Source organism: Amblyomma americanum, chromosome 7, assembly GCF_052857255.1.
Source record: "Amblyomma americanum isolate KBUSLIRL-KWMA chromosome 7, ASM5285725v1, whole genome shotgun sequence".
Lineage (NCBI taxonomy): Eukaryota > Metazoa > Arthropoda > Arachnida > Ixodida > Ixodidae > Amblyomma > Amblyomma americanum.
In genome coordinates, this window is record NC_135503.1 from 27,070,424 (window position 1) to 27,088,329 (window position 17,906).

At 46.2% G+C, this 17,906-nt stretch overlaps 1 protein-coding gene across 1 annotated transcript in view; it reads left to right on the forward strand.

Annotated features, from left to right (window-relative positions):
• LOC144097025 (glutathione hydrolase 1 proenzyme-like) overlaps nt 1-13,981 on the forward strand; it is a 37,604-nt gene extending 23,623 nt beyond the window's left edge. The window contains exons 10-12 of the mRNA XM_077629817.1: nt 9,812-9,817; nt 10,804-10,935; nt 13,248-13,981. Of these exons, the coding sequence (XP_077485943.1) occupies nt 9,812-9,817; nt 10,804-10,935; nt 13,248-13,631 (522 nt within the window). The 3' untranslated portion in view covers nt 13,632-13,981. The remainder of the gene's footprint in view (nt 1-9,811; nt 9,818-10,803; nt 10,936-13,247) is intronic.
• The last annotated feature ends 3,925 nt before the right edge of the window (nt 13,982-17,906 follow it).

The following is a 17,906-nucleotide window of genomic DNA, read 5'->3' on the forward strand; positions in this document are numbered from 1 at the left end:
ACGTTAATAACATACTGTTAGTAGACAACATTTATAATTTACCGAAGCTAGCTGCTTTTCAGATCCGACAAACTTTCAGGGAACTTAGTCCCACATGTGCACACTGTAGATAACAGTTCGCGCAGCCTCAGTTTTCTCTATAATGACTGCGAAATTGCAAAAAATCAGAAGCTTTTCAAAATTTAAAATAAGTGGGATTTTTGACTCTGATTCGCACAAGTTACTGCGTGGAGTTAGATTGGAGGAAGAGCCGCTTTAAGCTAAGGTACAAAAAATTGACTTAACTGTTCTTATCTGCTTTTACTGCGACGAAAAGCAAATTTGTTTTGGCTTTTACCAGGACCACATTTTCTTCAACTGCGAAGATTCTGAGAAATCTGCGCAGCGTTTCTTTGTAGTCCATTTCTGCGCTCCGATGAATGTTAACGAGAGAAATTGTGAGCGTGTTAGAAAATTATCCGTCGTGTTCTTTGGTTTGCAGCCCCAATGCTGCCGTTGCCTCTGAAAAAAAAAGATAAAGCTTAAATTTAACCTTCGTTTTCTTGTTCGGTGTCGTCTTCATACTTTTTGATGCGATACCATTAGAAGCGCCATGAGGCCAAAATGTGTCGTCGGTCATAAAATTCGCCCATTGGCTGGAGGAGAGTGACGTCACCAGACCGAACCATTCCCAATGGCTGTAGGAGAGTGACGTCACCAGAGCGGATAATTTCCCTTGACCGGAGACTAGAGACGATGTCACTTGCGGTAAAGGCGTCAACACTTGTAATTCTACCGCGCTGCCAGCGTCTAACGTAACTGGGTGTCCCTGTGAATTGTTTACCCAGTTATTTTTATCTTTATTTTTTGCCCCACGAGCAACGAACGCTGTGTTGCACTGAAATCTCTCCAAGATCGCCCTCTCCTCCATTTTTGATTGGGGCAGAAATTGATGCAGAAGCTGAACCAGAAGAACCACACCCTGGAGAAGCAGGCGACGGAGTATGGCGTGCATGCGCAGTACTCGTTCGTCACCGGTTTGACGTTCGTTGACGGCCTCATTCAGACCAACTACGACTACCGAAGCAAAGTGGGCGGCTCCGACGGCGACCCTCCCCTCAACCTGACCCAGTGCACTCCACTGGGCGCCTGCACCTCCTCTCCGTTTCCTTAAGCGTTCCCGTTTGTCTTTATCTCCTCGGTATGTCGTTATCAGAAATGATCCGGGTAGGATAAGGCGAAAAAAAGTGGAATGAACTCCCACTTGAGACACATTTACTAACAATTACGAACAAAACAATTTGTAGTATAGAAAGCAGATGTTGAATAACTCGGCGCAGTTTTTTAGTCGCACTCGTGAGACAACAACAATATCATAAAACGCGATTTTCCCTATTACTCGAAGGTGTAAAAACGAAAGAGACCACATTATGATTAAAATACTATTAGCACGAAAAAAAATAAAGCCGTGAATATATCCTAAGGCTGTTTCGCAGGCTGGGGGTGTTGATGAAAACGTTTATTGATGGCAGCCTTTAAGCAGAAGTAATCATACGCGCATTTATTTGTCAGTTTTTGTTACCCTCTCAGTTTAGCCATATATTTTCTTTTGTTGAATGAACTGGTCGTGTATTCTTATTTTGTATCAAATCATATAAAAGACTTGCGTTCAGCTTCATCGCTGACACGCTTGCTTGTGAATGTAAACTATGGACACGATGAACTGAAATTTTGATGTTCCTTTGCGATGTCATTAGAATAAAGACTCGTATTCCTTATGCAACGCAATTTAGAATGTGTTTTTCGTGTTGGTCATTAATCATTGTCGTGGACGCTTCTTGGTTCTCACGCTTTCCGTTGACCGTAGGTCCCTATCGGGAACACTAAGTTTGTTTGCATCAGTTTTTAGTCTTGCACGTGGCATGTTTCGTTTGACGGTGTATGGCAATGGTACGGAGTATTACGCTGAAAGTGCCACTATTTTTAAGGTGGAATTTTGTCCAGCTGCGTTTATTACGCTAATCAGTCCGACGCCAGCATTAAAACAAATGCAGTCTCTCTCGTCTTCGAGAGCATAGATGAAAGCATTACTAAGTGCTTTGCAGTACCGGCGTAGCACTGCTTAGCATGGGTTATATTCTATAGATTGTGGTAACCGTTTTCGTTAAGTGGGTGTCATCCATGTCACGCCACGCCACGCCGCAATGCACCACAATGCACTCCCGCTGAACAATGTATACAGACTCACGCGCTCACGAGTCAACGATACAGGTCTGGATATTTACTGCGTCCTGAGTCAAACTGAACACCTCGTCCCGGTCAAGCACAACCACACCATCCGCGGTGCCTCTCGGGCGCCAGAGCGCGTGCCACGGGCCACCCCGTTCCGACGCCTTCATTCTCCATTTTTATAAACACCCGTGGTGTCTCAGGGTATTCGGTATTCGGCTGCTGAGCCCAATGCCCCGAGTTCGATCTCGACCGTGGCGGCTGTGTTTCAATGCAGGCGGAATACAAAAACGCCCATGGGCTGTACGACGTCAGCTCACATTACAGAACATCGTGTGGTGCAAATTTTCCGGAGGCCTCAGCCACGACGTCCCTCATAGCCAGCGTGATGTGAAATCCCACAATTAATTTTTTTTTCCTGTTTAGTTCGAAAGCACTATTGGGCTCCCAACCTGGAAAATGGCGGTGCGTGGTGAAGCCACTGAAGTTAGTCACGTGATGCGAGAAATGGCGGGAAATAAAAGAGGCTTTGAATGAGAGTCACCTTGGCCAACCTGAATAAATAAAATAATGCCTGCTAATGGATTTCGAACCCGCGGAGGCGCGAAAAGTCAGCTTCGCTGGCCACTGCTCGAGAGCACTAAGCTGTCACCGCAGCCGATCGCTCCTCGTGTTAAAATGCAACACACGCTCTAGCCGTGCAGCGCACGTCGTCGTCTTCAGCACCTTCCATCTGTGCGCAAGTCAGGAAAGGAAAGGCGCTTTTAGGTACATGGCGTTGGTGTCCACCTGTAAAAATCTGCTTTCGCAGAATGTTTTGTGGTTAGCAATGCCAAAACCGCCAGCCAATCTTTTTATAGATACTCCACGGGTGTTCGTTGTTTAGCCCCAAGCAGGGGCAAGCACAAACGCTGCCTTGACATTGGAGTCACATCTACACTGGCCGGCACCGCAGCTTTTGAATAAATCTAACTGCTATAACACACAAAACGCGCGCTGCCGTCGGAAGCCCGATCATTGCCATGGTTGCGGAACCTTTGAAGAACCGCACTGCGCGATTCCGCTCGCAGCGCCCCGGTTTCTCAGGTGTGCGCCAAGCTGCTTATCAACCGATTTGAAAGTTTCGAAAATATTCTTCACATTTGGCTTTCCGTTAGAGTGACGGGCTGGTTTCCAAGGGAAGGGAAGCGTAGCAGGGGGCTACGGAAGGCTAGGTGGACGGATGGAATTAACAAGTTAGCGGTGATAGGGTGGCCGCAGCTGGCACAGGACAGGGTTAATTGGAAAAACGTGGGAGAGGCCTTTGGCCTTCAGTGGCCGTAAACAGGTTGATGATGACTTGGCTTCAGGTTTGACATCATGCTCGCCCTCAGATTCACCGTGGTTCCTGAACGATGTTCGCTCCAGCTTACTGAGAACGGGAGCATAAAGGGTTTTATGCTTGAAGGGCAGGGAACCCTGTGGAGTTGTGCCATAACGTGGCTCAACCAATTCATGCCGTGCATTAGCTGCTAGTAGAAAAACGCGGCCAGCTACAGTCTTGGTCAAAAGTCTTAAGGCCACAGCGTTTAGCTCCAGCGAAATAAGTGTCCCTAGAATGCTTCATGTAGCAGATCATTCAAAACACAAGTCAAACAGGAAGCTTCTCTATACTGCAAGAAGTAACCTTCTGTTAGCATTTCAAGGTCTCTCACTCTTTAATAGTGTAATGGCTCTGTTATTATGATGAATCGAAAAGCCTTTGACCTCAAGACTTTTGACAAAGACTGTACGTTGCGCAAGGAAAAAAAATGCGGTCACTTGGTGCCCTTCCCTCAAGTCTGTGCACTACTGCTATGCTATTATGCAGTGGGGTTTATTTTGCAGCTTCCCTAGACTCTGTGCTGATACTATACACAGAAGAGGCTTGCGAATACCGAGAGCTTCAGAAAGGACCGAATTTACGCGCAGACTGTGGCATTAGGCCTGCAAATCAGATGAGGTAGTTTGCATGGCCAGCGCAAAGCACTTAACAACTAATTTGTGATCTGAATGCGCAAGCGAGCATGGACTTTTGTGCAACAGCATAGAAGCCTCGTCGGCGGAAACAACCGGCGTCGACCGTCGTCACTCTCGTTGTCTCGTCGTCACGTCGTCACCGTCGTTGTGTCACACACAAAAAGTAGAATTGAAATAGAATTTGAATTAGAATTAATTTTAAGTGGGGTTTCCCAACCCTGAGGAAGGACCACCACCGGCCCCGGTGCAAAATTGGTCTCTGGTACAAATTTTTTGCAATAACAATAACGGCGCAATAACAACAGCGCGGTAAGCCCGCTGCCAACATGGCCGCCATGCGCGACGAGCTACGCAATGATTTTTGTGCGGAAATGTTATTATCGTGAAAACAAATGCTTCATCAAATACGAAATGACACTTTTTTTTTGTGAGAACATGACCCAATCTTGGATCGAAATGCATGCGTCTTCTCCCTGAAGCGAAGGTGCCGAAGAAAACCGCGCCTCTGGTAACCGCGGCTGAGCGGGTATCCCAAGGAACGCGTCTTCATGCATTCAAGAACACAAATCCTTATAGATACATATGCGTGCGTGCTAAAATTAGTACAGTGTTGCCGAAATGAACAGTTTCGTGATTTTAACAGCAGCGTCAGCGTCGCTGCTGTTAAATACCTCCGTGCTCAGTGGTATTTACCACTTCAGTACATTCGCTTTCGCATCCAGGAATACGGGAGGCGCGCCGCCGCTTCTTCGCTCCTTGTATCTGCACCCGGGCGTCGGGCCACCTCTATGTTTTCTGCCACACGAACATGATCGAAAAAAAAGAAAAAAAAACGACCTATGTAACCCGGCTTCAAGGGCGCACAAGGAGGCCCTCATTATCCCCTATACATGATTAAATGACACCCTAGGTTTTCTATTGAAGAAAAAGCTTTATGCGTCTCTCTCTGTAATCAGCTATCCAAGTACGTTAAGTTATCGCTGGCAATTCTTCAATAACATATTTGAATTCTTGGCTCTCAAGCCTACAGGGATCCGGCACCTGAAGGTAGCGGGACTTTCACCTAGTAACCCTGCTTCATATATTGCCTGGATGCAGGGACCGTACCATCGCTCTCTACTGGACTTCATAAAATCAGCTAACCTTTTTCAGTTACTTAAATCATTACTTCATCCTTCATCACACCTTCGCCCCTTGGTGCCCTGAGGCAATAAATATCGTTTATATATATATATATATATATATATATATATATATATATATATATATATATATATATATATATATATATATATATATATATATATATATATATATATATATATATATATATATATATATATATATAATTCTGATTGTGCAACCCACGCGGCTTATAAACCTGGTGCTGCTGATAGCACGTGCCATATAAACAACGAGCCTTGAAGCCATCGTTGGATTAACAGGACGCTTCCTATCGTGTAATCCATTTAAAACTCACCGGAAGCGGAAGCTTCCTACAGACAATTACCCAAAGCAACGGAGGCACCTCCGAGCCTTGCGCATGAGGTTAACAGTGAGGCCATTAATCCCCCCCCCCCTCTATTCCTACCTCCTGGGAGATCAATGAAGCTCCTTCGAGGAAAACGTTCCCAACGCGCCCCCTCATCTTCCTGCTTTCGATGTCGGAACGCGCGAGTCATGGGGGTCAGAGTTCGTGCCTAATCTACTCGGCGACGCGGCGAAAACGCTCGAAAGCCACTGACCCCGCGTAGGCCTCCGGTGCTACTTCCTCTTCCAGAGGAAGGGCGACATCCGGATGATCGAAAGAGGCCCGACGTTAGCGCTCTCGACGACCCGCACGCTCGAAAGGACTGCGCCTTAACGCTCAATGCGAACGCGGAGCCGGGCGGCGCAGAATTGCGCTCTTTTATATTTCTCTCTTGTTTCTGCCGAAAGCATGCACTCTCACTTAACGATCGCTTTATCAAACATAAAGACTTCCCGGTCAAACGTCTGTCTAGTGCTTTCTTTTGCTGCCAGGGTGATAATTTTGCCCCCCCCCCCCCCCCTCCTCGCCCCGCCCTAATGTAGCGATAGGGTCTCTTAAGGTTGTAAAATAAATGATGATGATGATGATGATGATGATGATAATTATAGAAACAGCGTGCCCTTTTAAATGTGCGGGTCGTAAATACACGTCTACATATAAACTCCATGCTTTTTCTTGTTTCTGTAGTCAAGTTTCGTGAACCATTCGTCGAACTGTTCCTGAACGTTTTGCCGTATCTACTGGATTTCATGGAAATCAGTAATAAAATGCGCACACTTCTGCTGCTTCGCCTACCACGGCGAAGGCGTATTTCAACAGGAGTGCCTGATTTCAATTTGCATCCTTCGCGTCCTCCTGCAGTCTAGTTTGGGGGCCTCTGATCACCCACAACCATATCAGAAGTTTTAATAAAAGCTTAAAAAACTTTTGTTACAGCGAGCAAGTTAGCAACAACACAGTGCAAAACGTGTATTGGCCCATGAGCAGTTAGAACCCTTGGTTAGAACCTATGCTCACAAAGGTGGTTCCGTAAGTTTGGTATAACGGGTTAGTAGTTTCCACAGAATGGTCTTCAAACTGTTCACTTGAGAACAATGCCGTTCGAAGCTAAATTGCTGTAGTGAGCGAGACACAGCTGTATCGACTTCGTTCTTAAAATTACTTAGTCCCTTAACTCAGCAGCACATGACAAATGACACTCTAAATGCCCACCTTGACTATTACACCTGAAGTATCTCATAATCGAACACATGCTCTCAGCATGCGAAAGTGAAGCAAGCACTTCCGCTTTTTTCTTTCTTTTTTTTGAGCGCCGCTTCCCTGATGGCAGTCAGTCTCGAAACGCTTTCTCTTCTCGGGGCCAGTCTCCAAAAGAGAAGAATGAGCGGCGAAAAAAAAAAAGGGGGGAAACAAAGGCGCTCGCCCCGTTTCGGACCAGCTAGCGCGGCTTCTAAATTTGGGCACTGTTACGGAGTCTCTCGAACCAAGGAAGGAATGTCGTGCGAAACACTTCACGGCCCCTGGTGCTGCCAACGCAACGGAGTGAGCGCCACGCGTGAAAACGACGCGCTTGAGCAACGCGAGTAGCGCTGGGCTGAGCTGGATAGACACCGACTGGTACCTCCGGGAGCCTTGGTCTTTTCAAGGGCTCCTTCCTTGACGCCGATAGATCATGGAAGAAGAAAGAGAAGACAAAGCGGCACAGAGTGAAAGGTAACAGTTGCACGAGATGTCGTATAGGCTCTTGGTGAGAGAGAGTTGGAGAAAAAGAAAGTGTAAAAAAAAAAAGGCTTTCTAGCGATTACTGTGACTTCTCGTAAAGGTCTCCAATGGGAGTGAAGAACCTGAACGGGAGGCAGACACGTGTCTGCCGCACGATGTCGCGGGCGACCTGGTTCGTATATAAGAAGCCATGCCACGCGATGGGGATGCTTACGCAGACGACCGTTGGCGAGCAGAAACGGCAAGCCTCACTCCAGGACTCCAAGAATGGCTCAGAGAACGACGAGTGGTCAGGTACGTGCACAGGTGTGGTTGCAAAGCAAGAAGTAAGGCAAAATGCCTGTCTGCCTCACGAAGCGGTCTACTCTAACCGCTGAAAACGTCTGCAAACCGCTGCAAACCGCTGCAAACCGCTGCAAACAGCTGCAAAATATATCACAGATTTTGAACGACAACAGCTACTCGCGCTTGCTGAACTGACCGCTGTTATGACATTGCGTTGTGCTTTATTCGGGCGGTTGTTAGACAAGAGGGAACGTCCACGTGCCCTGAGTAGTTGCGACTGAGGAAGCTGTTGGGATATAATATGCATGAAGAAAAAGTGGAAGGCGTGTACAAGGGCCCACTATACGAGGCAGACTGTCGCTCACATCAGGATATACAAAACGTTTGTTCTTCCGGTGGTGTCACTTGTAAGAGCTGCTGCCACGTACTTTCTGTTAGAGGACGAACATTTGTTTGCATTGTCACCATGTGCACCGAAAGGCTGTTACCCACTGCAAAGCATCCCAGTTGCGTGTCGTTATTACATTAAAGGCTTTCTCGCAGTAAATAAAAGTTGATAACTTTCATTAGCATGCGCTAGACGGAAACCAATTTAAAGTGTTCTAACAGCATTACAACGAGCAGTTATGTAATGTTTGACTTAAGATAGGTCGTATAACCGGGCTCACAAATTTGTGCTCTTGTGATGTTTAGAGACAACGTGGAAAGTAAAGATGCCTTTGTTCTCAGTGCGAAATTTTCTTCTTTTATTGCGGCATTTTTGTTCATCAGCCACTACCACTGCTATCTGTACCATAGGAAGCTATACACCGCGTAAAGCACAGCTCAATTTTTTTTTGCATTGAAGTGCAAAGGCGCTGACACCCAACATGGTAATACAGTTGAAAGACTCTGAGGTGAGAAATCATTTGGGCCTCGTTGGATAGCTTCCAGATTGCTGTCAAGACTGGCTGCGTTTACTGAGTAAATAAATAAGTTGCCATTGATAGTATTGAACGGCTTTAAATTATGTCGTGGGTATCCGTAGATCGAGCGGTTTTGGTAATGCGCCATTACGTTATCAACGAGCTCAAATAAGCATGTTTCAGCCCGGTGGGCTTTGACTGCAACATTCATTTTACTTCGCCTCTGAAAGAGTACTACACAGTAATATGCAACCGACAAGGATCCAACTTTCTCTGTGTTTTCAAATGGACTGAGTAACTATATTCAATTTCTCAATTTTCATTCATTTATATTTCAAAAATTAAATTGCTTTAATGGCATTGATGGACCTGAGTCTAATTCGCACATCTGCGCCTTCTGTTGCAAATATGATGCGAACGAACCTGGAAAGTGAAGTACAGTATTTAGACAGCTCCATCGATAACTTGCATGAATAGGTGGCCACAACTCGCATTGTGAATAGGGAAAGCTTAGAGACAAAGCCCCGAATGCCAGGAGAGCTTTCTCTCTGTCGCCGCCGCAACTCATTGAGGACGCGCTAGCACAAAGAAAATTTATACACTGGAGAAGAGTGGAGACAATTGAAAGAGGAGAAAGGAGAGGAGCTTTCAACATCGGGACTGACCAAACAAAGCCAAAGTATAAGCGTCGGTAGGACAAGCAGCCGTTGCCGAAAGGCGTCGCACGTGGGCACGAGTACGCCTCCAGAATACTGCGAACACGGAGAATCGAACGAGAAGAAAGGCGTTCTTGGGACACGGAGCGTTCAGCTCGCGACTTTGACTCAATGACAACGGCCTTAAAGGATGCGAAGGAGGCGTAGGTACACGGGTTAGCCAGCGAACCTTGAGCAATGTTCTACGTCGCGAAAAGCGCGTACGGTCTCGAACAAAAGGTGACTCGGACCTTCGTGAAGAAAGCCCTGCGGGACCGAAAACAATTCCGCGCGGCCATCGCCATCGTCTTTTCGAAACTCGCTGGAAACCATTTTCGAGCGTCTTCGCGCAGTCATCGTCGCAAGCAGCGCCCACTCACAAAGTCTTCGTCGCTCGAGCCTATACCATGTAGTATAGGCGAGCGCGCTTGGATTGCGCAGACAGACAACTTCCTCCCGCGGCGAAGAAGAGGGTGACGCCTCTAAGCGAGTCCCGTTTTGTTCGGCGACGAGCCGTACCCAAAGAAAGCGCAGAGACTCGCGGAGATCTCGGCTCGAGGACTCTCCTTTCGAGAAGTATTGCGCCAAACGTTGAACGCGGTGCACAATGGATGCCTTGGCGTGCACGTTCGCTTAGCGGACGGGGCGGTCACCTTGACCACCAACGTCCGCCGTTGGCTTTCTTAGAGCGAAATTCGGTGCGGAGTCTAGACGAAACATGCTATTGAACAGCACCGTCATGTATGAGCGGCGGTTGACTGCTGCAGTGCGAACGTGGTATACTTGCTGCCCAGCCTTTAGAAATCGCGGCAAGGTGTCGATGACGCATGTTAGATACTTTTGTCAGCCTCCAGCCTCACGAAGCGTGTTGTTCTTTCCATAAATCGGGCCTTTAACTCCGGGAAGAAACCGTCGAGTTACTGGCCTTCTTGCAGATATTGCTTAATGTTGTTATTTTTCTTCCTTCATTTAATTCTTTCTTCCTTTCCTTCCTTCTTTCTTTCTTTCTTTCTTTCTTTCCTTCCTTCCTTCCTTCCTTCCTTCCTTCCTTCCTTCCTTCCTTCCTTCCTTCCTTCCTTCCTTCCTTCCTTCCTTCCTTCCTTCCTTCCTTCCTTCCTTCCTTCCTTCCTTCCTTCCTTCCTTCCTTCCTTCCTTCTTTATTCCTTTCTTTCTTTCTTTCCTCCCTTCTCTTTCTTCCTTTCCTTCCTTCCTTCTTCAATTCTTTCCCTCTTCGTTTTCTTCTTTCCTTTCTTCTTTGTCTTCCTTCCTTTCTTTCCTTTCTTCTTCCTGTATTCCTTCTTTTCTTTCCTGCTGCCATTCTTTCCTTCTTTAGTTATTTTTCCTTTATTTATTTCCTTTTGAGAGCCTACTTTTCGGATCATGATCATTGGCATGACGTTCATAAATCCGCGACAGTTTGTCAGCTATGTGTGCAGTGCCTCCATTCCTACTTCCTCAGCACCTGGCCATGGCTTCCCTGCTGTCCCTGGCGACCCTAGGCTGTGCGAGGGCGTTGCCTCCGCTGCTCTACTTCGATCCGCTGCTTGCTGAGGAGAGCCAGCAGCGGCAGCAACAGCAGCAGTCAATGCAGGTACTGTCCCGTTCGTAATCTCACACGAGGGCTATCACGAATAATAATTAATAATAATTGGTTTTCTGGGGAAAGGAAATGGCGCAGTATCTGTCTCATATATCGCTGGACACCTGAACCACGCCATAAGGGAAGGGATAAAGGAGGGAGTGAAAGAAGAAAGGAAGAATAGGTGCAGTAGTGGAGGGCTCCGGAATAATTTCGACCACCTGGGGATCTTTAACGTGCACTGACATCGCACAGCACACGGGCGCCTTAGCGTTTTTCCTCCATAAATACGCAGCCGCCGCGGTCGGGTTCGAACCCGGGAACTCCGGATCAGTAGTCGAGCGCCCTAACCACTGAGCCACCGCGGCGGGGCGGCTATCACGAGAAAAATCTAAATCCGTACATGGAGAAGGTAGTGTGAAACATTCTGTTTTAAAAGCAGAATATTCTTTTAGCTCATCCGCAATCGACTACATGTCCATTCCCGCTGGTATACGTAACTTGGAGAAAAGGGCAGCAGAAAGAGAAGGCCCAGGAGAGAGAGATAAAACATGAAAGAAGCATGCCGTGCCGGAAGTAGCAGACAAATGTCATTTCGTTTTAACCTTGGGATAAGGAAAAAATTAATTTTAGCAGAAGGGGCAGGCACAACTGGAGTTCAGGATTACAAACACCGCCATGAATATGTGTGGAAGTATGCACATGCAATGCGTTCAGTGGCGACTATGATGCCGTACTCTTGGTGGCCAGTGGCGCGCCGACAGCTGTTTTAATTTGGTTACGATTACCACTACTCAGGAAGAAATGAACAAATGTAGAGAGTTGTGAGCTTTTACGCTCACTTTAACACAGACGAATAACGAAGCGAAAAGGTGCTCAAGTAAGAGCGCTAAACTAATAAACCAGACAGATATGAAAACCTTGTGAGGAGGATTAGACTTCACAAAACTGCTTGTCTTATTCCTGGTCACAGAGAGTTGTCGCGCTTATGGGAAGGCTAATTACCGAGTCATATTCCAAATTAATCTGCTCCAGCAGCTCGAGATGCTGTAACACTTCTACAGGTGTATAGTAGCGCCCTGCACAGAAAAAAAAAAACACGAAAACAATTTAAGATATGCCGACGAGCATAAACTGAAAAATGAAAAGAGTCGCAGTTGTCATGCTATCCTCTTCCTGTGTTTGAAACGTTTTGTCAACCAGAAAAGCAAAGCGTACTGCTACCTATATCTATATATAATCAGCTCGGGAACTTTGCAAATGAATCGGAGGCTATAAAATAAGGACAGTGCCAACGATTTATGTAACTACAGTCGAACGTCGTTAAAACGAAACACTTTATGACGAAATGATGGATATAACGAAGGAATGATGATTTCCCTCGGAAGCTCGGTCAAGACTGATTATAACAAAGCTACGGCTATATCTAAGTAATCGCCGGGTCCCTTCAATTTCATTATAACAAAGTTCGATTGTATTTCAACGAGAGAAAACTTAGAGGCGTTGAAAGAAATATGAGAATTTTGTGCTTGCAGGTATTTTCTCAAACCTGGTTCGCCACCTTGCTGGATCTTTCCCATTCGAAAAAATGGCTGTGGGTTAGCTCTGGTTAAACCTGGAGTGACGCGATAGCTACAGCTGGCCGCGTGGAATTTGCTCAGTCGAATTGCTAAGTCAGTCTTTCGCCGCTCCGCTTCGCTGGGCGTTCCTTCTTCATATTCGTCCCTGGACATGGATTCACTCTCTCCCCCTCTCCACTCCCCCCCCCCCCCCTCGGTTTCGCACCACATGACCAACCACGTGACCAGCCACGGAGCTCAATGGGTGCCACGGAGCTCAAGGGGGGCCACGCTGAAGGCTCGAAATGCTAGCGCAATGTAGCTATCGCTACCAAAAAACGCCCGAATCATGCCCGAAATACGACAAAACGTTTTGTCATAAGGACAAACTTATACGTAGTGTCGCTGTATTTTTCTGTACTTCTGTCACTGCGGCAAGAATCAGCACAAAACTGCAAAAAAAAGCCTTCTGGTACTATAAGTTGATGGCTAAAAATACTACGAAAAATCTGTGGTGTCAACAGAAAATTTTCTGTTTTCGACGGGATGCCTTTAGGCAAAGTAATTCAGCTTCAATCTGTTGTTCAGTCGCGAAAAAGAAAAAAAAACATTTTGACCCAGGTCATCAACCTGCATATACTTTCTCAAGGAGACAATAATGTTTGTGTAAAAGGGAAAGAAAGTGGAGCGCATGCAGTCCGAGCTCAGTCTTTTATCGTTAAGCTTACGAGTCTCTCATTTGTGCTATTATCCTTTCCTCTCCAGCCATTCGTGGTAACAGCACCGGTGACGAAGCTTCAAGACCATGAAGAACGCCAGGAGGCTTTTGTCGAGCAACAGCAACCGGTGCTGGCCGTCCGACATGGGCCGCAGTACACTGGAGCTGTCCTGGTGCAGCCGGTCAAAAGGCAGGCGCACCATGAGCCGGTGGCGGAGCCCGCCCCAGAACCGGCTCAGTTCCAGCGGTCGCCGGCTACGGCGCAGGTGGCATACGCTCCAGCCCCTTCATCTCCTCAGGGCGACCTGCAGGGTTCAGCCACTGGCTACGGAAACCAAGCTGAAGGCTACCTCGACATGGGTGCCTACTCCAGTGGCTATGGTGCCTTTGGGTGGTACGCTGACTATCCCGTAGGTGGAGGCTACCACTGAGAACCCGGTAGCAGACACAGGAGATATTCAAAGGACTAACGGTAGGGTGCATCGTATGATGTTTCCTATAGGGAGTATTCGCCGATGGCACAGTGGCCGCCATTTTGTTTTCTTCGGCATGTTTAAAGGGATTAGCGCCTCTTGCTCCGGCCTGCATTACTGAAGGTACGCACTGGAGAGCGTAATGGCGCCCGTGACGTCACGTGAACATACCCATAGTAGGTGCAGCTAGTGGAGTCTTACGGGTACCGAAACTCAAGCCTGAGGCGGCTGTAAATTACACGGAAGATTAAAAGTGGACATAGATTACATTCCTGTGTAATACCTGCTCATGCAAATGGTTTATTTAATGACTGATAAAATCTCACTGTTTCTTCATTTCAAGAAAATACGCCGAGAACAATTCCCGCCCCCCCCCCCCCCCCCCCCCGAGAATGTGAACGACTGTATCTGAACGAACATACAAACAACAGCACATGAACCAATATTTCAGAAAGTCCTCGCTCATTTCAAAGACAGCAAGAATTGCTGATATGTAAAAAAATGCAAATATTAAGAACTAGGCGGAAAATCCCCCCCCCCCCCCCCCCCAAAAAAAAAAAAAAACCACTGCCATCTCTGGGGCATTGGCCCTGTAATCATTATGTCCGATGGAAGCTTCTTCACTTGTCGTGACGCATCTTCGTCTGCTTCTCATTAAGAACTAGCTGGTATAATAACACGCTCACTGTTAAAAAACTGTGTTTAAACGCAAGAGGGTTTATTGATACAGATACTATATGCCGCGCTAGCTGTCGTAGCAGCATACGCGCTACACAAGCAAGCTCTGCTCATTTCAGTACAAGAAGGAAACTGCTATGTACTGTTCAACGCATGGCAGCAGCCTACGGTAATTATGAATGAAATGTGTTGTTTTCCTGGTAAACGCAGCAAAATCGTTGTACAGCAAATAAAAGGCAGTTGTTGTGTACAGCAGGGAGCTCTTTTCCAACAACAACAACAACAACAACAACAACAACAACAACAACAACAACAACAACAACAACAACAACAACAACAACAACAACAACAACAACAAAAGTGACGCATGTACTGTGCCATCTTTCCCTAATATTGAGCAGCCAAACGGCGAAGCTCTTGCAGTCTGTCTTCTTCTTCTTCGTCAGTGAATGATAGAAAGATGGAAAAGGGGAGGACACGGGCCTGTCTACTGGAGGGCTAGCCACCACGTCCACTCTTGCCGCCTGTTATGTTGTGATATGCTATATAGTAACCGCGGGTGTACTGAATCGGGACTGAATCGGTGACACAGTTAACGTCGATGCGCAAACTGTGTGCAGGAAAGCACCGGATTGAAGCTGTAGCTGCTGTAGTGATTAAGTACAGGGAATTCTGTTCATTAGGCCCGTGCCCCCCACGTGCGCACTGCTGCACCCCTCTGAATTGCACGCTGCACTAGACAAGGCGCGCCACCTCTCGAGGGTGAGCGCTATCGTTTGTGGGGCAAATTCTCTCCACGATTATAGATGGCGCAAGCGCAAACCGGGTCTACATACTCAACACGTCACTCGGAAAAATCTGCCTTCGATCTTAAGTCATCAGGTAGCGGAAACAGCCATAGAAATGTGTCGACAAGCAACAAATAACGCTACAGCGAGGGGGTGAGAGCTTACAGATACTGAAATTTCACTGATTTCAAAATTTTTCGAAATCACCGGGCCGTAGATATAAAACAGAGAAAATGCGGCGAGAGGGGGAACAGGGAGCTTAAAAACAGGCACCGCTTACCTGAATGGAGATGTGCTTTCCGCACTGCAATCGTGATGAATGCCGAGCACCGTGTTAGCATGGTGGCGCAATTCTGCTGACCATGTGGTACTTTACACTGAGCTCGACTGCACAAATGAGCCTAGAGAGGAGCCAGTGGAAGCCCACGAGATGAGCCTTTTATCGTTTTGCCTGCGACTTCCTGATAAAGCTGCGACAAATATTTTTCAGCTTTTTTGACACGACTTGTGATCTAACGGCGGAAAGAATGAAAACTTCAAATTCATGCTCCACGGCCACACATATATAGAGAAAAATGAAATTCATTTTATTATTTATTATGTAGATTCTGTCGCCTTTTGATAAGCACACACTATAGCCTAATCCCACACTTTTGGTCTGAGCTATGCTTAGCCGCTTCAGCAGAAAACAAAAAAAAAGGCAGGGCACCATATTTGCTACAATGACCCCGACGAAGTCTTGTTTGAGAGGAGGACAGTCATCACTGGTACGAAGGCGCAAGAAAAATATAACACCTAGGCTACGAACTTTTGTTATTCAGAGGCTTTTCCTGCTAGTCAGCTTCATGGAAATAGCAATATGTATTCAGGTAAGAATGTTTTCTTTCAGGCGAATAAACAGCACACAAGATATGAAGATAGGGTAACAGAAAGTTGACAGTACGGGGCTGCATTCCTAAGTTCCCAATTGAAAAGTAATAGATTAAATACCGTTGGCCGCCCATGCCACAAGAAAACAGCAACAATAACAAGAGATACAAGACCTCTTGTGCGAAGCTATGAATGAAAGCACGATCCTTTGCGTGCATTGACAAAGATGGATTGCTAACTCACGCGTCTTTGAATCTGCCAATATGATACGCTTCCCCCACTTCAATGGTACTCTGTGTGTGGCACATGGTGTGTGTGGCACGGTATGGGCCTGCCAAGACAACGCAGCAATAGACTACTGAGCGGTGGGAAAAAATGCTGTCCAGCTCAAACCCGAAAGTTCAGCAGGAGCTGACGGAAAAGGCAAGGGTGGTTGCAAGATCCAATAGACTTCCGGAATAGGGGGAATGACCACCAATTTTAGTTACAGTTAAAATTTCATCAAAATCATCATCATTATCATCGTGCTCTTTCACCTGCGTTCTTCGTGGGCTGTTTATCCGTCAGTGTGAATTCCCACCAGCTAGCTCACATTGCATTTCATGTATAGGAATATTTTTGTTGGCACCAAACTTTAGTACATTTGGAGATCTCTGCGCCTTGCGAATGGGCGCTGATAGCATTCAATCGACTTAGCAATTGAACCGATTTTTCATGTTTGCATTTCTCCTGCGCAGGAATTTATTATGAAGCTCCTTGGGAACAGGGTACAAAAATGAAGTTTTTGTTGTTTTTTTTAATTGCCCAATGATTTTTTTTCTCAAAAGCAGGTTATTGACAGAATTGTCAAATATATCGACCTCGTCGTCCGATACGTTTGCGCCAAACACACTGCAACCACTAATCCGCGATGATTTTTCTTTTTTTTTGCTACGTAAATATGAATGCAAAGGCAATATCACTGATCCCAGAAAACGCGAATCACAACATTACCTTGTCAATACAGACTGAAACAAAGGATGTTTTTTGTGCCCCAGTGACATAACTGCTACTGAATATTAATAAAGACATTAATACTACCACTTTTCTGCGGAAACCTTACTTTTCCTGAGCATATTTTACTCCATCCGCCCTCTTTATTCTTAGCATAGTCAGAATAGAAGCGTTAGGAGAAAAAGTCAATGCAGCTTTCGTAAAATGCAATAGAACCCACATCGAACCAATATAAGTGTTTTGCAAACTTCCTCGAGGTGGAATGAAATAAAAAAAAACACGTTACTTAACAGTAGCAAGCATTAGCGCCATTCTTAGCGAGTTGCTTGCTCGGGGTGACTTCAAGAAACAAAACTAAACAACATGCGTCTCCATGCGTTTGGCTGTCATGGAAGTATTGCAACGATTTGGGTTATCTGCTCCAGTCAAGAATGCTGCCCCAAAACGGCACTTGCAGATAGGCGGCTCTCGTCTTTAACTACAAGTGCGCAGTGAATTAAAAATACTAGGTACTTGCTTTCGTATAAGCAAATAAAAACGCAATCTTTTATATTTCGCATGACATTTGTTTCAGGATGAAACAGTTTCCCAGCACCATGCAATGCACTAAACTAAACGTGAACGAATGGTTCATTTCCTGCGATGAAAATATGAGCAAGACATGATTCGTTTAGATTTCTAATTTTTGTTACAAATGGAAAATAAAAGATAATACAAAATTTAGTTTTCTCACACTGCGGAAAAGAATTGCTGAAAAAGCCCAAGATGTAGAGAACGTGTCAGTAAAGGTGAAATGCCCGGTCGGGATCAGTTATTGAGCTGAAGAAAATACTTTCCCGGTTCAACAAGACTGCCGGTTACTCAGTGGTGCCGGATATCACCCTTTGTAGTTGGAAATGCTCGG